General features: G+C 42.3%; 4 protein-coding genes across 4 annotated transcripts; 2 read left to right on the forward strand and 2 right to left on the reverse strand.

Moving 5' to 3' along the window:
• The first annotated feature begins 216 nt into the window (after positions 1 to 216).
• On the forward strand, positions 217 to 12,754 carry LOC135646094 (serine/threonine-protein kinase STY46-like). The gene is made up of 16 exons (XM_065165242.1): positions 217 to 708; positions 1,154 to 1,268; positions 2,836 to 2,933; positions 3,125 to 3,241; positions 3,516 to 3,570; positions 5,610 to 5,720; positions 7,252 to 7,302; positions 8,526 to 8,701; positions 8,796 to 8,903; positions 9,733 to 9,806; positions 9,913 to 10,088; positions 11,516 to 11,611; positions 11,738 to 11,818; positions 11,912 to 11,965; positions 12,157 to 12,291; positions 12,384 to 12,754. The coding sequence occupies exons 1-16, from the start codon at positions 506 to 508 to the stop codon at positions 12,459 to 12,461; spliced, it is 1,728 nt and encodes a 575-aa protein (XP_065021314.1). The 5' UTR covers positions 217 to 505; the 3' UTR covers positions 12,462 to 12,754.
• Positions 12,755 to 14,323: 1,569 nt separating this feature from the next.
• On the reverse strand, positions 14,324 to 16,829 carry LOC103996399 (F-box protein At2g26160-like). The gene has a single exon (XM_009417323.3). The coding sequence runs from the start codon at positions 16,102 to 16,104 to the stop codon at positions 14,776 to 14,778; it is 1,329 nt and encodes a 442-aa protein (XP_009415598.2). The 5' UTR covers positions 16,105 to 16,829; the 3' UTR covers positions 14,324 to 14,775.
• Positions 16,830 to 17,300: 471 nt separating this feature from the next.
• On the forward strand, positions 17,301 to 18,836 carry LOC135645289 (thiosulfate sulfurtransferase 16, chloroplastic-like). Its single transcript, XM_065163532.1, has 7 exons — positions 17,301 to 17,460; positions 17,585 to 17,686; positions 17,764 to 17,880; positions 18,024 to 18,097; positions 18,195 to 18,265; positions 18,361 to 18,414; positions 18,544 to 18,836. The coding sequence occupies exons 1-7, from the start codon at positions 17,402 to 17,404 to the stop codon at positions 18,616 to 18,618; spliced, it is 552 nt and encodes a 183-aa protein (XP_065019604.1). The 5' UTR covers positions 17,301 to 17,401; the 3' UTR covers positions 18,619 to 18,836.
• Positions 18,837 to 19,072: 236 nt separating this feature from the next.
• LOC135645288 (high mobility group B protein 9-like) lies at positions 19,073 to 21,634 on the reverse strand. Its single transcript, XM_065163531.1, has 6 exons — positions 21,324 to 21,634; positions 21,163 to 21,241; positions 20,920 to 21,082; positions 20,684 to 20,800; positions 19,480 to 19,862; positions 19,073 to 19,391 (listed from the first exon to the last, which is right to left on the reverse strand). The coding sequence occupies exons 1-6, from the start codon at positions 21,521 to 21,523 to the stop codon at positions 19,284 to 19,286; spliced, it is 1,050 nt and encodes a 349-aa protein (XP_065019603.1). The 5' UTR covers positions 21,524 to 21,634; the 3' UTR covers positions 19,073 to 19,283.
• Positions 21,635 to 23,165: the final 1,531 nt, after the last annotated feature.

The raw sequence follows: 23,165 nt of genomic DNA on the forward strand, positions 1-23,165 counted from the left end.
ATTTCCCAAATCAAATTTAATTAGGGATCTGATTTGATTTGCGTGAACAACATGTACTGCCTGGCCGAGTCAGCAGGACCATTAGTACAGACAGCGGAGCGGATAAGCACAATAATTAATCTCCCTCCTCCCCCCCTGGCCGGTAGCCGCTCATTTGCGGATGCGGATGCGGATGCGCCACCCTCCGCGGTCCGCCCTTTATATATCCTTTCACCGCGTCGCCTCTCCATCTCTCTCTCTCTCTGTTCTCCGCTTCCGTTACTTTCCTCTCCTGCCTTTTTGCCATCTCCGAAACCCAATCCCCTTCTTCTCCTCCTCCCCCGCTTCCTCGTCCCACGTGGATCACGAGCGATAGCACCCCAACCCCGATCCATCCATCGCATACAGAGTAGCATCTTTGGAACGCAGAACAGCGCATTAAGGAGCCCGAGGTTCGGATCTTTTCTTCTTGGTTTCTTTTCTCGGGGGTTTCCCTGGGTTTCTTTGGGGTTGGGATCCGTCGTGAATGGCGATGGAGGACGCGACCGAGAGCTGTGGCAGCTGGGCGGCGTCGGATTCGTCCCAGGCCCACCACCGGCAGCAGCAGCGCCATAAGTTGGACGTCTTCAACGAGGTCCTCCGCCGCCTGAGGGAGGCTGGGCGGCCGGAGGTGCAATCTCCGTCGTTCGAGGACGGGTTGTGGAACCACTTCAATCGTCTTCCCGCTCGGTACATCTCCCGTCCCGTCCGCTTCCTTCGGTTTCGACGAGCCTCCGCCCCGCATCTTTTCGTCCTCTTTCTTGGATTCTTTAGCGGTGCCATTGACTCGTTGATCTTTTGATCAGGCTTCTTTATCGGTTTTACCTCTGGTTCATGATTCCGCAAGGGTTTTGTTCTCGGTTCGTTTCCCGAATGACCCGCGCACTAGTGCTGTTCGTGGGAATGCATTCTTAAGCACCTCGTCCTGAGGATTTGACCCGGAAGTTGAATTGCTTTGTCGAGTTCTAATATGCTGTTGCTGCTACGAGTTCTTTTCGTTATGGTTTTACGGAATTACTTATCAAGATTCTGTAGATGGACGAACTTATAGCCAAACTCGCCGATGCACCTTAGGTTTGCTTTTTGGTAAACCTTGTGGCCGTGCTTTTTCCCTGAATGAATTATCCTGTTGCAGTTATGCCTTGGATGTAAACGTAGAGAGGGCAGAAGATGTCCTGACTCATAAAGAGTTGCTGGAACTGGCTCAAGAACCTGCCAATAGGCCGGTCTTTGCTGTACGCTTGGTGCAGGTAAAAGCTTCAACAGCTTTTCGTTCATTTGGACGTCAGATTTTTGCTTTGACTTTAAAGTATTCAATCAAGAAGCATGTAGTTCTGATGGATTCGAAGCAACCGCATAGGGCTTTTGTTGCTCTCTATCTTTGATCAACATCTAGGTGTTTCTTGGAGCCATCCAGGGCCTGACTAGCTGAAACAAACATTATTTACCCAGACAGTATGATAAGCACAGTTCCTTTGCATGGATTTCCAGTTGGAGCCCTTCTGCGAAAGGGCTAGCATGTGTCACATGACTTTAGCTAATCTTTTGCACGCTTGTGAGTTTAGGCTGCTACTTGTGAGTTAAGCTAATTGTGCTCATATTACTGTTGGATGGTAATGCCATCTGTAGTGTGCCTTAATCGGTTTTCATTTAGCAATTGCTTTAGATTCCGATTTTGGTTTCGAGTTCTAGTATTTCTGATATTAATTATCAAGGTTTTTGATGCTTCTCTTGTAGCATATCTGTTTATTTGTACTTGGATCATCTTGCCTCTGCAAATTTGGAGCATGATTTTGTTAATTTTTATGGGGCCTAATAGGTTTTACTTAATGCGGTTGCTGCTAATAACTGCACATGTTTTTAAAGGACTGATATCCTTCATGTGCAGATTACAATGTGATGCTGTATGTGTGTGTGTGTGTAAAGTATATATGTATATATTTTGGGATTACTTGAGATTAGGCCGCATCTAATTCAGCCACTATTTATTGCTGTTGTCTGTCTGACAAACGTTCACTATGTAGCTCCAGGAAACTTCTGAAAATTTGTTGGTTTCTGGGTAGTTATCCACATCTATTACTTCATAGTTATTTAATTGGGTCCTGTTATGGGTTTTCTGGTGATGCCTTTTCTTTTTCAAAATTTCTTTAGTTCTTTTGGGATCTATCATCTCAATTAAAATTTCTTACTGATCGAAACCTTATATGATGTACTAGCTTGAAAAATTCACTACTTTGTGCTTGCTCAAGCTAAAATTACAGCTGAAAGAACTTACATGAGAATATGTTAAATTGAAAAAAAGGTCAACAGTTCTGATATTACCTTGCTAGGTAAATTCAACTCTTCAGGACTAACACTTCTGATCTTCATCAGTGAATAACTGTGGAGGCCAGAAATATTTCTACTTCACTAAGCAATGGTAGAAACTAAATGATATTCAACTCATTTACTAAATGAAGCAGGAATTTCATGCCACCACTTTTGTTGGTTTTCATGACAGAGTTGCTGCAGACTTTGCACAGAAACATGTGTAAATATCTGTGTATATGCATGTATAGCATATGGATGTATACGTTTATAGATATGCATTTTACCCTCTTAAGGTTTTGAAGGGAGCAGCTATTTTTAAGCTCGATTATACAATCTGCTTGGATATCTATCATGCACATTTATGCTAAAGTTTAATCATAAAAGTTAACATTTAAAACACATGTTTTATGTCCTGTCTCTTCTACTCTTTGTTAGGTTATCTTCCTCATTGTAGTTAGACTATTTGTAGCTAACTAGTTATCCTTTAACTTGATAATTGCTTCTTAGGTTTCACCAGTTCCAGATGGAAACCAGGCTGGTCCTTCTGATTCTAACACACCAGGAACAAGAGATGCTCAGTCTACTTCAACTTACTTTAGGCAAAGGTGCAGTTATTCTTTTTTTTCCTTTTTCTGTTCTCCTGCTGCATGTTTTCCTATTATCGAGATTTTCTTTGAGTATGTTTTTGTTTCTCTTGTAGCTTATGTATGTTACCCATGCATAGATTCCCACTTCTCTACATTGTGCCTGTTGATATATCCATAATAATGTTTTAACACACCCATACGATCCTCAGTGTTCACCCTCCTCCTGCCTTTGGTTCGTCGCCTAATCTCGAGGCTCTTGCTCTTGAAGCCAGCAGGCAACAAGCTCAAGATGGAGACAGTGTCGCCAATGCTCCACACCTTCCCAGGTTCTTTTTGGTTCTGTCCTCTTTCTTCATGTTGTTTCATGACTGTAACTATAGAATAAAAGATACATTGACTTCATTTTATTTACGAACACACCAAAACTTTCTCATAAATCAATTATTGCCCAAATTGACTACCATTTCAATAAGATTTAATTTTTTTTATGTGCTAGCTGCACTGTATTCAATGAAATTGTCAATCCTGTTTTTGATGTGCTTTGCACCATTCGTCTACTATTTTTCGGCACTATGAAATATTGATTTTATTTTGTTGCAGGCCAATGCATGAAATCACCTTTTCCACGCATGACAAACCAAAGCTTCTAAGTTTGGTAAATTAACTGCTTTCCCAGTTGTATACATGTTACATGATTTTCTTCATGCGTTTACAAATTTGGAGAATGCTTGTCTTGTGAACACTTGTTAAATGTCTTTTGATTTGTTGCCTTTATTTGTTCAGCATGTTATACCTGTGTGATATTTTATTCAAGAATTGTATATTTATGAGATGGAGCTTAGCATATATGACACTGATATGCACTACCTCCGTTGGCTACTTCATGGGATTTAGTGCCTCGATTGTTATACCTATGGTTCATAGTGATATCTAGCTTAATTGGATTTATCATCATTAACTTGTAGTTCATCCCAAGATACTTTATCATTTATGATGATTGAGCAGAATAGTCTTTGATCCCCATTTTCTTTTATGAAAATCTGTCAAATTTGAACTGTTCTATCGGAATGATTTCCTTTATTCCTATTCTAGAATGCTGGCTTATGCTTCCGATCCTTTCTTATTATTATCAGGTATAGCTCATTTTTTTGTCTTGGTTAGACTACTTAAGTAGATTCAGCCACCGACTGCATTCTACTTTGTGTACTTCTTTTCAATGTTTGTAATCTAGAATGACTAGCTTATTCCCCTAATCCTTTTTTTATTATTTCCAAGTATTACTTGTTTCTTTATCTTGGTTGGGCTGCCTACACGGATTCAGCCACCAAACATCCTGCATTCTATTCTTTGTACTGCTTTTCATTTTAAGCATCCGGAAATAGGGTGATTTGGTTCTAAACCGGATTTTATTGATCTTTTCTTAGATTTATCAAAAATTAAGTATTGCTGATATAGCGACTTTAGTCGGTTAGGATCTGAAGAAAGCTACCCAGGTTGGTCAATCCAGCATGTACTGGTCAACCTAGGGTAGTGTCTACATATCCCAGTTCCAAATTCTGAAACTGATCTCGGTCTTTCTAAATGTTCTCTTGATACTCTTTAGGATTGCCTGCTAAAAAATTTGCTTTAGTTCACGCATCTCGTAATTCTTTATAGTTTTATTATTTGAGTTGATTGATCCGGTGGATGGTTTGTGTTTCAAGTTTAAGTATCTTATTTCAAGAAACACACTTTTATATTTTGGGTAGAATATACAGAAATAGTAGATAAAGCAACTTTGGGCATACCTGTTGCGAAGCCAAATATATAAACTCCAATATGAATTAGTTGGAACCATCCATCTTATATTCGATATGTTTAACTCTGGTGGTTGCAATAATTGGCCAACAGAGATATATTGCAATGTAGCTCGTCAAACTTTTTGACAGAGTGGGAGTTCACATCTCTTCCAACTCATGTAATAAGCTTTATAATTTGAGTTATTCATCGCCCTTTCTTCCAAAAATTGCTGTAACTTGATAAAGTAGTTGTCAGGCAAGTCTTATTATTGATTGGAATTTTGGTATTAGATGGCTCTTCCACTTGCTCGAGCTTCACACAAAATTTTAGAAGTTGATATCTTGAGACCTAAAGTCATTTTTGGTAGAGTCCACTATCGCTCTGATTCTTCTTTTGACAAATTAGGTTTGGAAGGATATTTTGCCTCCTTATCTATTCCTTTTGGGTCTCAATTTCTGTAAAGTTACACTGTGGGGTGATTGTTTCATTTTGCAATGAGTTCTTTCTTTTTATGCTCTGCTTATAAACATGCAGTTTTAAGTTCGCAGACTAATTAAAAGATATTGGAATTGTCTTATACATTCAGTAATACTTACAAATCAGGTTTACAGTTGGTTGCTACTAACTGTAGCTTCAGCTAATCAGATTTATTGGTTCAGAATTCATAAGAACCTATGTATCTGGTGCTACAAGATATGTTAGAATCCATATCTCTACATATATTGTATTTTTAAATTGAACATTCTGCAATTCAGATGCTACTTTACACAAAATTATTTCTTCGCTCCATTGATTTTTAGCTGCTAATGCATGACATTTGATGTGACAGATCACTTTTAGATAGAAGGTATCTAGTCATTTGATATGCTTCTATTGTGTATATCTTTGTAAATGTGTTAATATTTGTATTTCCAGCTGACTTCTTTGCTTGCTGAGGTTGGGCTTAACATTCAAGAAGCACATGCATTTTCAACAAATGACGGTTACTCGTTGGATGTATTTGTTGTTGATGGTTGGCCTTATGAGGTACTTCTGGTACTTAATATGCTTATTTTGGAATGTCATGTTAACTGCCACAACGTCCTACTTAATATTTAGTCACATAAACTAAACATGCACTACTGTGATTTTGTCATGTATCCTTCTTTAGGTGTAATGTTTTTCAAAATCCTTTTTATCTAATTGACATTCTGATTTATGTATTTTAGCATTGGTATTACAAAATATACACATGCACAACAACTATAGTCATTTACATGGTTATCAATAGGTAGGAATAGATTTGCGTATGTGTGATGCATTTTAATTACTCCTCGATGGCAGTAGATGCCATCTTTGTCTTTTATTCTGAAGAAATTTATGTTCTTAAACATAGCTGAATGGTAAAGGAGGTTGCTGCACTGCTTGAGTCCACTGCACATGTAGCGATTGGTCAAATATGTGACCTTGCCAAGGTTTACAGTTTCAAATAATATCGCCCGGTATGGGCGGTTCGTACCGGTCCGACAGCATATTGATACACGTTCCGCCCGTTACTAGGCGGAACACTTAACATCGCCTCGTATCGGACGATATGAGGTTGTATCGGGCGGTAACGATCAAAATTTTGACCGTTACTGCCTGACACAGCTCGGTAACGATCGATTTCGACCGTTATTGCTCGGTAACGGTCAAAATCGATCGTTACCGATCGATAACAGTGCTCCAAGGTCAAATTAACCGTTGGAGCCCTTTCTCATAGGTTTTTAAGTTCATCTTCTCCCTTATTTCATTCCATTTCACTCTCATACTCTCTTAAATTATCTCAAACTCTTTTTTTCTCACATTTCCGCTCTCGTAAACTCTACAAAACAACGATTTGTGAATTGAATCGAAACTAATTTGAGAAGATTAAGATGAAAAATCAAAAGATATGTATTCTCTTTCTTTAATTAGAGAGTAATTAAGATATTTAATATTATGATTAGTGTGTTTAATATTGATTAATTCGATATTAGACACTTAATAGGCCAAATATTTAAAGTTTATATTGTAACAAAATAATCTAACAATTCAAATGATTTTTCTGTAGATATTTCAATATTTACAGAAGGACAATCCGTAATGGATCGAAAATAAATCTTGCACAAGGTTATTTCTCAAAGTCCGAAAAAGATATATGATACTATTTTTACCTAATTTACATTGATTTTGTTAAACTTATATTATTACTATATTTATTTTTAACTTAAAAACTCTATCCTAACTTACATTAGTGATCATTATGTTTGGAATTAAGGGATTATAACATAATTGCAAATGAATTTGTTCTGGTCCAAATCTTCTTCTGGGAATGAATATATATCCTTATTTCTTTGGGCACATTAGTAACCTTTATTAGGTTCCGTTCGATCATGTTTTATTGTTGTTTTTTGATTAGGAGAGCAGTTTTGATCACTCAAATACAACTGTTTTTACTCTGTTCTTTTTGTGTTTGTAGAAAGTATGATGTTGATCCATTCATCAGTATTTTAGGTTCTTTTGTGGGTTGTCACTAAAATTTCTTCATAATATGTAGGAAACCGACCAACTCAGGGACTCATTGCAGCAGGAAATTCACGAGATGGGAGTAATTTTCTTTCTCTAATTCTTCTTTTATCATTAGTTTGGATCTTGATCAACTCCAGCATTGATGGGCTTTCTTGCTTATAACCATCTATCTTGTGATGTTGAATAACTCTTGATATTTGGAAAGAAATTTCCTTGACTCCATTAAGATCAATTTAGAACTAGTGGCTGATATAAATGCTGGTGAGAGAACAGCTGTGAATTCGCTAAACTTTAGATATTGTTCTATGAATAGAAGTACAATAAACAAGGAGACCTAAAGAATCCAGGAAGCATCAGATTATTATGGATGATAGCGTCTATTTGAAAATGTGGAGGGGTTCCTGCTGTGAGGTTTAAAAATATAGGTAGCAACAGATAATGTACAAGAGAAGGGTTTTTGAATTCAAAACTTGGTAGTTGACAAAGAGTGTTATGTTACAAAACACTCCTCAGAGTACAAGATTTAAATTGTTTGGAAGTATATGCAAGTTGTTGAAGAAAAGCTCCTATTGGCTTTGGGCGCAAAAATTAGAAATGATTTAGTTCTTGAGTGAACTGATCAATTAACTCTTAAATGATTGTCTATTAGTTGGCTTAGCTGTTTTTTCTCATAATTTTTGTTCAGTTTGTGCAATTTATCTGAACTTCAAACATTTACATGCATATCTTATAAGTCTTTTTTTTCTTGGTATGTAATCATATTAGAGCAGAACCCATTTGCATTTTACATCTGAAACACTAGCAAGAAAGGAATCACTTCTAGAAACAGTGTTCTATTTGAATCATAATCATGAATCTTCTTCGGATAATCCTCTTAAGCATTTTATAATCATGAATCTTCCTCAGACAATTCTCATACTCATTTAAAGATGCCAGAATCTGCTTTTTTTTCCAGTATCACAACAGTGTCTTCTTTTTCTTACTAATTAGCAGACATGTTGCTTAATTTTTTTCCTTAAAGATTTTGTACAGATACTAAACAATAAAGATATTAGAGGACAAGAGGTCGGATGTTTCTTTTCATATTAGTGCCTTCTAATTGTCATCTTTTAGCGGTTGTTTTATTATGTGGTTTAGTGATTGATTCTTCCATGTTCTTCAGTCTCATGTAGCTTCTAATATATTGCCCTTTCGATATGTTTCATCAACTCTGTAACATTGTTTGTTGATGATGTCTTCTCTTTTTTTAATCGTTTGTTACAAGATCGTTATGCTGAATTTGGTGAACACCTTTCTACGCAGAGACAAGCTTGGTCAAAGTCTCATCCATGGTCCCCTCAAATTGAGACTGCACAATCCGGAGAGCACTCTTCTCCTGAACATGTCCAGATACCAACAGATGGGACTGATGTATGGGAGATTGATTTTCAGCTCCTGAAGTTTGGAAATAAAGTAGCATCTGGATCATATGGCAATCTGTAAGTTTGATTAGACTAACACAGAAAACTAAGTTAAAATGATGGAATGTTTGTCAATGGTTTCTGTCTAAACAACAATGTTATTCTTCTGCAGTTATCGTGGAACATACTGTAGCCAGGATGTGGCAATTAAAGTATTAAAGCCCGAGCGTGTAAATGTTGATATGCAGCGAGAATTTGCTCAGGAAGTCTTTATTATGCGGTTAGTTAACTATACTTCTATCTTGCAGCATTATTAGCTAATTATCTCTCCCGCATTCGATGGCCTATCAGAATTGATAAGCGGGAACCTTAGATATGGCATCCTTGTCAAATCGTGTTTTCCCAAATAAAGCATACAACAAAGTACTTAGATGTGCTTTGCTTTGTTTTGCTATGTTTTGTGATTACACATGTTATATCATGTGCTATTTGTTGCAACTTCTTTGAGCATCAATAACTAGAATTTTACAGCTTCAGAACTTAAATCCCTCGATTATCATAAAGTTTTATTGAATTACAAGCTGTAAAAATAAGTTCTCTAGAGAGAGACCAAGAAAGGGTTCAAATATTTTGGGCACTCACTTGTGGTTTTCTTTTTTTTCGAGTGTTGGTAGGTGAGTTTTTGGTGGAATGTAATTTTTTCCTTATCAACAACTTAATTAGTAATGACTATTTACAATGAAATCATTAGTTTGGAAAAACAGGTTACACCTTGGGTTGGCTAAGTGTCTGCATCATGCTACACCTTCCTGTGGGGGCAAGGTGTTTTGGTCAACCAATGGAATTTAATTTCGGTGCTGTTAAATGTACAGTCATATATAGTCCAATGGAATTGAATCCATCAGGTTCATTTTTTTGCCATATTCGGATATGTTGTTTCTTCAATCCTTTTCTCAAGGGTGTTTTACCTGCCTTAAACTGTGTCACACTCTCACACTTCTGCTGATGTATCAAGTATCATATCAACTAGGCATCCTTGAGATTGTGCTTTCTTGCATCAGTTTTTCCTTGACTTGCTGCTGTATCCATTGTTGCTCTTGGTTATGCAGGAAGGTTCGCCACAAGAATGTGGTGCAGTTTATTGGTGCTTGTACCAAACCTCCCAGCTTGTGTATTGTCACAGGTACGAAGATCTGGTGAAGCTCCAGTATGTGTGGTTATTTGTTCTCAAGATTAATATATGTTTCTTTTAAGGAACCTTTTTCATGGTTTCTGTCACTTTTTTTTAGAATTCATGTCAGGAGGAAGTGTCTATGACTTCCTTCATAAACAGAAAGGAGTCTTCAAGCTCCCAGCTTTACTCCGAGTAGCAATTGATGTATCTAAGGGAATGAACTACTTGCACCAAAATAATATTATCCATCGGGATCTGAAAGCTGCCAATCTTCTGATGGATGAGAATGAGGCAAGTTATTTCATCACATTCTATCTATTGGTATGACTTCTGGATTACATCTGTTTGTCATCTTATCAGTCATTGTTTACCTTGGTTGAGCACATGTTCATACATATGCATGCATGGACTCGGGAGTCTTTTCTAGGTGATCTCATAAGCGGTAAATTGATCATTCCGACTTTGTGTATTTACCCTATGATCAACCTGAGTAGAGCATTCGGATTTAACATTTAAAATGCCATACATACATTCTTCAGCTGATAAATAACAGTTTCAGGTATGTTGACATGGAAATATACATTTCCACAAATAAAAAAAGACATTGGAGCCCACGATCCTTTTCTTAACTGAGATTAGCGATGATGTCTGGACATTGACTTTCAATCGTCCGTAGTTTGCTGTTTTGGGGGAAGACTTCTGCTTGCACCCATTTTTTTTACAGCTTTTATATATGAATTTTGTGATAGAATTTTTCATTGTTATCCAGGTGATGTCTTTAGATAATTGTATATGTTCTCTATTCTACTTATGTATGGTACCCAAGAACGTATGTACAGGTGCATGCTTGCTATTGTTATTGGGTATATGCATATGCATATGTGATTATGGATACAAACATTCAAATATGCTAATGTTTGTGTACTTTGGTGGTTAGGCAGTACATACCTTTTATAGTCTGATTTGCTATACAGAAAGTTGCACAAGCATTAAAATACAGCTACCTAAATAATATTAATAAAGTATGGTACATCAAGTCAGGTATATTATATGCATAATATTATTAGATGTGTTAACTGTGTTGAAAAATATTATTTGCTAATTTATTCTTACAAGACATATATCATTGCGATCATCGTCTAATACTGCAGAAATTTGACATCACATGCCGAACTTTTTGAGTAAGCAGTTTGCTTGATGGGGTTGGACGTAGTTTGAAACTATTACAGTAGATTTATCTCAAGTTCAGTGCTGGTCTGCTGTCTGTTTATGGAGTTGTTGACTATCTAAATCTTTTAAGGAACATTGATCGACAACTTTGTCATATGGATTAAGATGTTGAGGAATGAAAATATTTTAGCAATACTAGTAGATGTGTAACATTTTGGAACTTAAGAGGTAAAATGTTTTCGACCTCTAAGAATAGAGTAACTTTGTACTATTATCTATAGGTTGTTTGATCAGTATATACATCTTAAATGTTAATGATTGAGAGATAGGCCCTGACTTGCTTTAGTAACCAACATTATATTACAATAAATTATTCTGGAGTACTTGTTATGTTGCTATTACATGAAAATGATTCCTTAATCTCTAGGTTACCGCTTATATATCTTCCCTCACGTTTTTCCCTTTGTAACTTTGTACCAGCCTAGAGAGATGGGATTTATTTTGGTGCCTTCTTTTCTTCAGAACTAATCTACTTGTTCATCTGGCAGGTTGTTAAGGTTGCCGATTTTGGTGTTGCACGCGTTAAAGCGGAGTCTGGAGTTATGACTGCTGAAACAGGAACTTACCGCTGGATGGCACCTGAGGTATGCTCCAACATTAATTTCACTTATGAAATGTAGCCTTTATCCAGAGTATCTTTATGCTTTTACCTTTGAACCTTGCACCTCCAACATACCAACAATTTCCTACTTGGTTGACTCTAAATTTAGGTCATAGAACACAAGCCCTATGATCACAAAGCTGATGTTTTTAGCTTTGGAATTGTACTGTGGGAACTGCTTACAGCTAAGGTACCTTCAATTCATGCAGTATGAGCCTTTTCCTCTTTTTTTTTTTTTTTTCCTTCCACAGTCAACTGAAACTTCACATGAAAATTCATCCAGCTCCCATATGAATACTTGACACCACTCCAAGCAGCAGTAGGCGTGGTTCAAAAGGTAAGCTTGCTTCCTGTCACTTGTGTTTAAATTGTTTATTAGGGCACCGCTCCACCAATGACCATCAGCATCTTGTTGTATTTATTTAACATGAGGGTACCTTGAGTCTGTTTTCACATGAATCAGTTTTTCCATCACCACTTACAATTGATGCTCTCTGCACCACTGGTTCGTTTTCCTTGTGAGTCTAGGGCTTGCGACCTACCATCCCAAAGAATACTCATTCAAAGCTTGCTGAGCTGCTGGAGAAGTGTTGGCAGCAGGACCCTGCTAACCGGCCTGATTTTTCGGAGATACTGGAGATACTACAGCTTATTGCCAAAGAGGTTCCCTGTCGAAGACTGGCTTTGTTTCCTTTCAAGTTCCTAGCTGGGCTTTATAGAAGGTTCCCTGTTAATCGTTTTGAACTGTTGAACAGGTTGGCGATGAATCCAATGACCGCCGGAAGGAAAAGTCATCAGGTGGGTTTCTTTCGGTTCTCAGGCGTGGCCACTGAATCTAGATGTAGCGGTATAACCTTAGAGCTGTACAGTGAAATTAATTAGTTGGCCTGCGTGATTGTTCTTTACCCATTGAGTTGTAATTCTTTCTTTTTTTTTCTTTTTCTCCTCCCATCACCGAGTTGGCCTGCTTGAAATGTAACCATGTAACCAATAGGGCTGATGTGCACAGTGCGAGAATTGCTAATCTTTTGGCCCCCTTTTTTTTTAATTTTAATTCTGGGCCTAACAGCTCATGCTGATTGTGATTATTTTACTCTTTTTAGGTGAATTTAATTTATTTCAGGCATTTGGATTACTATCTTTGAAACGTATCTAACTAGATATTCTAAGTGAGTCAATTAGGTATATCCCATAACTAGATTTTTTGCAAGGCTAACAAAGATCAAGGGAAATATGCTGCCAAGCAATCGCTAGTTGTAGCTGTTGTTCTTTTACCGACAAACTCACTATTGATGACCATTGAATTGCCTATTTCGTTTCTTCGTAGAACATCAATCCGAAATATCTCATTTTTAGTTATGTAGATGAGAAGCTTGGCTCTTAATTGTATTCTTATTAGTTATCTCTTTTTATAACTATGTGCTCTCCCGTCGTGAGAGCAAATGTTTAGACTTCACAAAACTCTTGAAGAATCCAACTCTTTAATCGGTTTGATCTAAATTTGAATGATCAAGTCTCTCCTCCTATGAGACTTACATTGGCACTTACATTTGGAATCCCTTCGGTGGTATATAATACACATATGTTGATGATCAAGATTTCTTCGATTATATCTTTGTATGATCAAATCTTTTAGGGACCTCTTAGGTTGATTTGATGTCGTTGATTGGGGAGTCGGCATGAGTTGATTTTGTCTCGAAGACGCAAGCTCGTCCTGATGGTACCAAGAGAGGTGGTTGAAGTAGGGGAAGGTCCGACTGATGAAATATCGAAGTGTTGCTTGTCTGCTCGAGGTGGATTCCATGTAGGACTAAAGTGGTTTGGACTTCCTTAGAGTTTTGGAGATGTGCCGAAGTGTGCCATGGCTTCGTCGGAATCTTTGCATAAGCAACCAACATGGGGGAAGTTTCCGACTCGATCCCTCTGATGATAAAATTAATTCTCGAATAGGGTGGGAGCAATAGGGTTTTTTGTGTGCAGTCTTTCAGGGAATCAATTTTTATACCTCGGTAGTCGACGGAGAGAGGCCGACGATTGATGTTAATGGATCGATGGGCACAGATCTCTATGGCAAGCCGTTAGCGAAGGAAAACTACAAAAGCGTCATTTGTTAGGGGTTGATACTTGCTCGGGATAAGTAGATGACGGTCGCATATGCCAGGCGTTAGACGGTCGATGGGTACAATTCTCTATGGCTTGCCGTCAACGACAACAGGGTTATTGTTTGGGGGCGGGGGGGGGAGGGGGAAGGGGTCGGGACGACCACTACGTGGGTTCTTTCACCTGCATGAGTTTTTGGATGAGTCAGTATGTCAATGATTGTGTCACTATTATTCCTATCAAAACTGAGTGACCACAAGCAAAGCAGATGCAACCATGTACGTGTAATAAACATATGTAGGTGTAATGAATACCGCGGGACACATAGGGCGACATGATGTTCTACGCGATAAGCATCGCTCTTCCTATCCGTCTCGGGTCGGAGCACCAAGCGATGGTAGCAACGGCGCACAACCTCCGCCAGTCGTACTATATATATAATGTCGAGTAGGGAAGGGAGATGTTGTATGCGATAAGCATCGCTCTCCGTGTCCATCGGCACACAACCTCCTCCAATCGTACTATATAATGTCGAAAAGGAAAGGGAGATACGAGCACGAGAGGATCTTTACGAGAGATCCGCCCCTGGGCAACACATGAAGATGATCGTAATAAAGTTCCGATCGAGGACTGGGTCGAAGGATCATCTAGCCTTGTCAACGATGGCCTCGGTCTCCGCTTCATCAACGAATTAGACACATTGGCGAGGCGAGAGGAGCGGATTCTTGGTTGCCGTGGGAAGAGGATGAGGATGAAGGGGAGCTGAGAGCGAGGATCATTGCCAAGATTTTCCCCGTAGAAGAAAATGTTCAAAGGAAACAGACAAAGAATGATATGGAACCTTGTACTGGAGTTCGTCAGGAATTGGGAGGTGAGGAGGTTGTTCCGAACTGGTGTTTCTTGTACTATAATAGTAGTACTCGTAGGACAGAGGAGGCTTTGGCCCTCAACTTCAAGATGATCGACTTGTCCTTGACAACAATAGTGTATCACGAGGTTTGACGATGAAAGGAATGGTACCTGGAAGAGAGAAGGGCGTAGCCATCGCTAGTTGTAACCACGAAGACTTCCGTTGTAGCTGCGAAGGTTTGCGGACGCCCACCAGGCGGTGAACCGCAGCTCGTTCGATTCGAAAACGTATGCGGTTTCACTACTTCTCAATCGGAATACGCAGAGAGCCGTCATCATCTTTCCCAGAATCAACTCATAATCAACGTAGTAGATCGCGTTCCCCTGGAACCCGGTGAAGTCTCGGGCTGCGACGGACACGGAGTGGTTCTTCCCCAGGAACAGCATGCGATCGCCGATGTCTTCCACTTCCGAGGCCACCGCCTCCCTGCCCATTTCTCCTGGGTCGAACCTGAAGACGCGTAAGATGAGGTCCCTCGTCGCATTTGCGGTTCTCTCGTGGCACCAGGTGACCAGCAGCAGCTCTCCGGCCGACGGAACCAGGGCGGAGGGAATAGTGTGCGGCACGCACGAGGGAAGGCGACCCCATGCTGTGACCTTTACCCTCCCCGGTGGCCCTGGGTCGACGCCCAACACCGCCCAGTACCTGTTGTCACCATAGATCGCGCAAAGCCTACCCTCGCCGTAGGGCACGACCTCCATCATCGGGAACGAAAGGTCCTCTCCCGGGATCGTTAACCGGAGGTCCAAGAAAATGGAGTTGGGGTTTGCCGTCCACGATCTCTCCCCTGGCCGGCATGTAACGCATCTAAGATGCACGGCCTCGAGGAAGACGATCACCACGAAGTCCCGATGTAAGGTGGGGTCGGAGGACAAGAGGGCATGTTCTACGGTGGCGCCATCGTCGGGCTTATTTCCGTTCTCCTGCTCTATCTTGTCAAGGAGAGGGGTAAGACTGGGGAGTGGAATCGCCTCGGCGGTATAGGGGTTGAACAGGGAGACCTCTTTGGAGCCCTCGTGGAAGAGGATGAGCCACCCGTAAGAGGAGCCAAGGCAGGAGATGTAGGCAAATATACCAGTCCTGCAACAGTGTCCGGCGGAGTCGCCGGTGAGGCGGAAAGTGATCCAATCCTCGAAGGCGCTGATGACGAGGAGGATGGGAAGCTGAGGGGGGAGATGGCATCGAGAAAGGGGAAGGGCGGAGCGCCACGATCTACAGACGGAACGGAAGCGAAGAAAGTCGGCGGCGCTCCTTAGGAATTTAGAGGTGATGTTGACGAGATGCGCGGAAAGGCCTGCCCACATCGCTCTTCTGGTGATGGCGCCGGCCATCTTCACTTCCCCTCGCCATCCATCTCTCTCTATATATATCATCCAGCGGAAATGCATCTCTTCCCGTTCTTTAGTTCCGTTGTAGTCTTCTTGGGTTGTTACGGTGGGGGTTGTTGTGCAAGAAACTGTTATCATAACAGAATGAATCGACTCTTCCGCAAGTGGTATGATTGATCTGTTCTTACATGCAAGCGAATCATTCTAGGAATGTCTTGTGAACTCTGTTCACACAATTTATGAACCGACAACCAACATAATGCAAGCCATGAAAGGCCGACTTCGAAAAGGGCCAAACTCTCGTTGTCACCATGGACGGCGCACGACCTCCGCTCGCCGTAGGGCGCGATGTCGATGAGCAGGATCGAGAATTGCGCTTCGGGGTGCGTCCACTCCACGTCTGAGACTGGGGTGCGGATGTTTGACGTCCACGACCTGTCGCCGGGGCGGCACGTCGCGCACCTCGTGTGCTCGCACTCGAAGAAGACGACGGTCACGAAGTCCCGATCGAGGGTGGCATCGGAGGACAATACGGCCCTGTCGATGATGGCCCCAATATCCAGCGGATCGTCGTAGTAATCTTACTTGATGACGTCCGTTCCGACGCCTTCCTCGGACTGAAGACAGGCAATCTTTTCGCAAGTGACAGGTTGAAGGAGATCTCGAAACAGGGGAAGATGAGCCACAGAGGAGCCAATACAGAAGAGGTTAGCGTAGGGGGCGGTGAGGCGTGAGGCATCTTGTTTTAACGTGTTTCACTTCGTGGGTAAACGGCTATCGCCTCTCGTGACCTTTCCTGCAATGTGTAGTAGATATTTACATGATTAAATGAGAGTCGTTAATATGTAACATGTTGTCAACAGAACATTTAAATAAAACATTTATGTGGCGTTGGTAAATTTGAATTATAAGTGATTTTATATAGATCGAAGTCTAGTGGAGCGGGCACGTGGACGCTTCCTCATCCTCGTGATTCCCACAACCAAAATCAAACGTCCCCATCTACATCGCCACTCCCATCCCCATCCCTACCCGAGGATAATTACGAACCCACCACGGTCTGAGTTGTCCGCCCCATCCAATTTCCGCAACAGATATAACTCTCCCAACCCTCCCGCAACCTACTCGTGTTTGCCTCCTGTCTTTTAATTGGTCATCTCCCTTCGTATGGCGGGTCCCTCAAGAAGCCCATCGCGTAACATGTCAGGTTCGTTATCGGGGGGTTGGGGAGCATGTAACAGAATCATTCTCATTATAATCCCAAATCTTGCTTACTGCAGACATACGTGTCATCCTCTCCCATTTGTAACAATCCGTTCCCCCACCCGACACGTTTATAAGACACCCTCCCTCTGCTTCCGAAGTAGATTAAGATCGACCACAACGATCACCAACGATCCATCCCACGCTCAACCCACAGCTGAGATCGACCACAATGGCTTCCTTCGCCGGCGTCTCCACCCCCTTCTTCCCCACTCTTCCTTCGATTAGAAGGTCAGCCAGCCGCTTTATCTCTTCATCTGCATGCCGATCCGGGCAGGAACATAGTTATAGATGTTGTTTTACGGAGTAGTAGTTCTTTCTTCCGCAACGCCACGCTTACCGTACTCTTTAACAGAACTCGCAGATCTGTTCCATCGCTGAAAACCTTCATCCCTGCGTCAAAGTTGCAGGCCGGATATCAACAAGCGTCTTCAAACAAGCGTCCGAGCTTCTTCAGGTACTGTGTCTTCCTTTCCATAACTTTTCCTTTTACTTGTACATGGTGGGGGGTTTCATCTGGCGAGGATATTGTAGACATGGAATCGGCTCCACCGCCACTTACTGGAATCAAGCAAGAGTTGTGCCGACATCGGTGCCGGTTCGGGTTGCCCACGAGCTGCTTCAGGCTGGACATCACTATCTCGATGTTAGGTAGATCATTCGACAATTAATTTATTGATAGATTTCGTCTTTGTTATAGCTTATGAAGGTCTTATTTCAGAGACCCATCGCAAAGGTCACCTTTGAATTGTATTCACCCAACAGATCTTCTATATTTTGGCATGGTTTGACAGGACGGTGGATGAATTCAACGCAGGCCATGCGACCGGAGCTATCAACATCCCTTACGTGCTAAAAGTTGGATCAGGTAATCAATATATGCATGCATATGATATGCCGGTCGAGTTAAACTGTTGTTTCATGCTCGGCGTTTTGATGAGTTTTTGCTGCCATTTTTTCCGCAGGGATGACGAAGAATCCCAAGTTCTTGGTTGAAGTTTCCTCGGTGTTCGGGAAGGATGACGAGATAATTATCGTGAGATCTCTCTCATTGGACTTTTAGAATTTGTTCTGCTTTGTGAGACTATCGCTCTAAATGTTTCTGATGGAGGACTGTCATTTCTTTCTCAGGGATGCCGAAGTGGGAAAAGATCACTGATGGCTGCAGCTGAACTTACCTCTGCTGTAAGTAGTGATTCAGCCTCCTAAAATTTTGAAGATATTAAATCACTCTTGCAGAGGATCATTGTGGATATATTGATTGTGATACATAGTGATTAATATGTCATAAATGAGGCAATTCAATTTGCACAGGGTTTTACCGGCATCACGGACATAGCAGGCGGCTACTCTGCGTGGGTTCAGAACAGGCTCCCCACCGAACGGTAGCACGAGGAGATTTCATTGTTCCAGACGCATGGTTTGTCTTGGGCCTTTTAGTGAACAGATGCTTCAGTGTAGCTTTGTCCTTGGAAGCTACCTTGAAACGTAATAAGATCCATGTAGATGATGAGTTCTCTGGCAGGAATGCTTTAATGTGAGCACCTGTGTCAGGAACATCCTGTATAAATTTGTGCATAGAAAATACTTTCCAGATGTTCCATGCAGATGAGTCCCTCCTCTTGCCTTGTGTGATCCCCACAGTGGTTCTCTCTGTTGTTGTTAATGATCAAAATGTCTTTGCCATTCACCACTAATTTGGTGTTGAGTAGCTAGATTTAAGTTACTAGGATAATGTCTTATTAGCGTCAAATTGTTAGGTCATATCACCTGCATGAGAGGAACAATTAGGAACAAGTAAAGCAGCGCAGGTAGCAGATCACAGCTGAAATATTAGTGCTCATATGAAACCTGCCTGGATTTGTGATCATTCATCTTTTCTCATCCACAAACTACAGCTACGAACTTTGTTTAAGTTTACATAAGAAAGAACCATCTGCTGATCTCTCAAAGACCTGCTGCCTGCCAAACACAAGAGTCATTCAACCTCCCCGGTTACAACCTCCGATGGCTCAGGCTCAGGCTCAGGCTCAGGCTCAGGCTCAGGCTCAGGCTCAGGCCTCCCCACTTCCTCGGGCTGAACAAGCTTCAGCTTTTCCTTGGTACTCCTGCATCTCTCTCTTGTATCTCTCTTTGTCCTTTTGTCCATAGTCCTGATACACCTGGGAAAGAAGTCAAGAAGCAAGTTAGGTACTCGTGATAGGAAAGATCAGCACAGGCTATGGTACCACGACAACGGAGGAATCACACCGTTCTTTCCTCTAAGCTGAGCTTGTTCCAGGACTCCCCTATCATCTTACTGAACTCTCTTTCCCGGTGAGGGTAGAGAGCCTTCAGCTTGGAGTGCTTCTCAGCGAAGAAGAAGTTGTAGGCGCTCCTGTTTGGTTTGGGGTGGGCAGGGTCGCGGTGCCTGCAACGCCTTCGCCGCCTGAGCCTCGTTCTGGTCACGGCGCTGCTACTTGGTGCATTTGCAGTCTCCGGCGGTGCTTTTGCCAGAGTAGAAGAGGACGCCGAAGGCTGGTGTACATGGTAAAGCACGCCTCGCAGGGTATCGGAGCCAATCTTCACGGTGACCATGTAACCGTACTCGAACTTCCCATCGATGGATCCCGTGACTGTGAAATTGTAGGGTCCTGTGAGAACCAAACATGCAATGTATTCATAATGTGCAGTTGGTAATGATCGATCTTTAAGCTTAAACTGAGACTAACTAAACAAGGACGATGTTGTAGGTGCAGCAATTCATAGCACCATGATGAAGAACTTGGGAGGCGATTGGGACATTGATGGATGGCCTTCCTGTACAAACCATCATCGGGCCACTAATGAAAAGTAATCAGACTTATACCCACTGTTCAGCACATACTGCTCCCGCTGCAACAAGTCTGTTCCCAGACAATCCAAAACCCAGGGAATCTACTCCGAACAACATATCGACGGACTACCGCCCAAGACAAGACAAATGCCTTTAGTGTTCAGTCATTTCCGAGCATCCATCGTTTATGTAGGCATTCGGGAATGTTTTGAGATGCTAGGGACACGTAGGTGAACCCTCTCTGGCTGCTCTGTGATCGAGTTGATGGATATAGGACATTTGCCCATCTCTTTGCAGAATGCAGATGGGCTCAGGACATGGATTCAGCAGCACACAAGATTCCGACCTTTGGATGCACCGATGGGCACTGGCGGCCCGTGCATATATGACAGGTTGTTAGCTGGGGAGGAAGAGAAGGTGACGAATCTCTTTTGCTCAAGGTTTGATGAGAAACATTCACTACCGGTGAGTTTCATGATGAAGAGGGGCCAAGTGCAACCTCTTAAATTGCTTGTGGATTTGCCAGTGCTCATATGATCTCATGAAACAATCAGCAGAAAGTTCCGGTCATCGATGATGATGATGATGATATCCACCATCCAAAAGAAAGAAAGAAGAGAGAGTTCAAAGCGACTTCACCTCTGTTTTGTGGTTCGGGAAGGGGTCTTTTCCGAGTCTTGGATGTCTGCATGGTCGAGTCGGGGACGACCACGCCGCGTTCGAGCTTGCCAGGAGGCGTCCTGGTCTGCGACGAAGCTGCAAGCACCACTCGCGATACGCCATCAGCATCGTGTTTGCAATGCACGACGCATTCCATTGCGTTCACAAAAAGGATCGAACACACAACAGGTGACAACAACGATCGATCGTCTCACCTGCCGGGGGGATCAGACCGCCCTGGGCACGGAAGTAGTAGACCTGCTCGTAGTGGTGGAGCAAGCTCAGGTAGTATCTCCTCAGCACAAAGGAAGCACTGGTGGTGGTGGGGGGGAACTTGAACGCCGCGATGACCTCCCTCCATTTCTTCTCCTCGATCACCTACTTCCACCGGTGGATCATCGATCGATTACGAATAGACCAAACTGCATACGATGAAATGGTAATACAAGTAATACAACCTTTGCCAGGCCACCCCTTTGAGTCACTTCGACGTACAAGAGATGCAAGTCCAGCTCCCTCCCTCCAATCACAGGAATCCTTTCCCACCACAGAAGATGCTTCATCAAACAACCAATAAAGAGAAGTAAGCGTCGGGAAACTTGAGAACAGGGCTGCGTACATGAACTTGGTGCTCATGGAGGAGTGGAACCGGCGTAGGCTCTCCATGAAGGCCAGCTTATCCCTCACGACCTCCTCATGGGAATGTACGGGAGCAGGATAGACCTGCGCCTGAACCTCCTCCTCCTCCTCCTCCTCCTCTACGGCAACCTTGTGCTCCTCCATCTCCACCCCTGTCTCCATCTTCTCCTCCTCCCCCATCAAACTACTACATCACCCAAATCCAACAGAGCAGCAGCAGTATGGCTTGGCTAATGCTTGCCAAATGGGAGACCATTACGCTGATGATGTGCTGTTAGCAAGGAAACAAGAAAAGACCAGACTCTTCCTTCCTTCCTCCAAAACGAGGCCATAAGCCCCATGGAAAGGAAGTAGTAGGGATACGGACAGCATAGCCAAAGCAGGCTTTTATTTGTAACGGCTACTTTTCTTTGATGTTGGTTCTTCCTGCGGCACTTTAAAGCACGCACACCTGCTCACAGTGTCAGCAATTAATATCTTCGATTTGGAAATGTTTAATTATCTTTGAGCTGGCTGTAATCATTATGGCCTACTCCTAAACGTTCAATACAGTATATTGTGCCTACTCCGTGCAGCTACATACGGATGGATATATGTATAGAGAGAGATGTTGGTGGCTTCCGTAGGCAGCGCATAATGAGAAGCTTGGAGTTCCCATTGCTGATCTGCTCGCTGGTCTCGTTGTCTTCTTAATAAGGTCTGTGGCAAAGCGATGCTATTATGATGGTAGTGGCGTTGTCAGCTGCCTTCTGCTGCGGCGTGCTGCAGCGTATCCTCCCCGTACCACAACCTCATCTCTGCCGTATCTTTTGCCCGACCTTTCAATTTATTGCCTTCCATCCCCCTTTCTTTTCCGTAACTCGCTCATCAGATCACTACATAAAGTTAGGCATAAATGACCTCTCCTCCCTCTCTCTCTCTCTATCTCCCGCTCTCGTGGGAAGAGACCAGTGGAAGGCCATTTTGGTAGGTCCATCGAGGAAGAAACAGATGGGACCCACTGGAGAGAGAGAGAGAGAGAGGGAGAGAAGCGGGGGGGGGGGGGAGGCAGCATACGTTTCCTTCTGCGTGCAGCATAGCGCACTGGGCATATTTGGCGTCTTCTGGGCCAACTCACGGTCGATGCTGCGTTTGGTTCAGGGGCGGAGCGATGGGTGAGGCAAAGGTGTGTGTTTACGTCAGCAGGGTGGTCACAGCGTTGTGCCACTCTTTTGTTCACAGATCACCAAACTAAGAGAGATGTCATACATGCTTCGTCTCTCCGGGACGAGGATGAAACGGGAACTTCACCAAATCCTTCGTCGTCGGATGAAACGGGACGGCGAGGTCTGTTGCCGGTGTTGCTGTGAATCGAGCAAGCTACAGCGCTGAGAGGCTGTTCTTCGAGTCTATAATGGGCTACAAAGCTGGACGTATCGATGGAGATTTTGTTGAGAATTGATTCATAATAGTTATCGGATAGTTTTATACATGATTTAAGAAGTGGCTCATGATCTAGAAGTTATAGAATAGTTCTTATAATTACCTCAATCATGAGTGATATGGTGGAGTGAGATAGTTACCACTAGGTCCTATAAATAGGATCGTAGTTCATGAAGCAAGATAGAAGCACAATACAATTGAAAATATCTTGTAAGTGTTCTATATCAATCCTTTTATTTTAAATACTATATCGGTTTTCTTGATCGAAAGGATTTTTGTTAATTGCATCGTAGTGTTTTATTTTTATCGTTTCCTAGCTCCTCCATCCCCAAATTTGTTAGGGAGGCCACCTGCTCTTGGATCAGCCTTTGGACGGTCACTGCGACCACATGATGCCTTG

Source organism: Musa acuminata, chromosome BXJ3-8, assembly GCF_036884655.1.
Source record: "Musa acuminata AAA Group cultivar baxijiao chromosome BXJ3-8, Cavendish_Baxijiao_AAA, whole genome shotgun sequence".
Classification (NCBI taxonomy): Eukaryota; Viridiplantae; Streptophyta; class Magnoliopsida; order Zingiberales; family Musaceae; genus Musa; species Musa acuminata.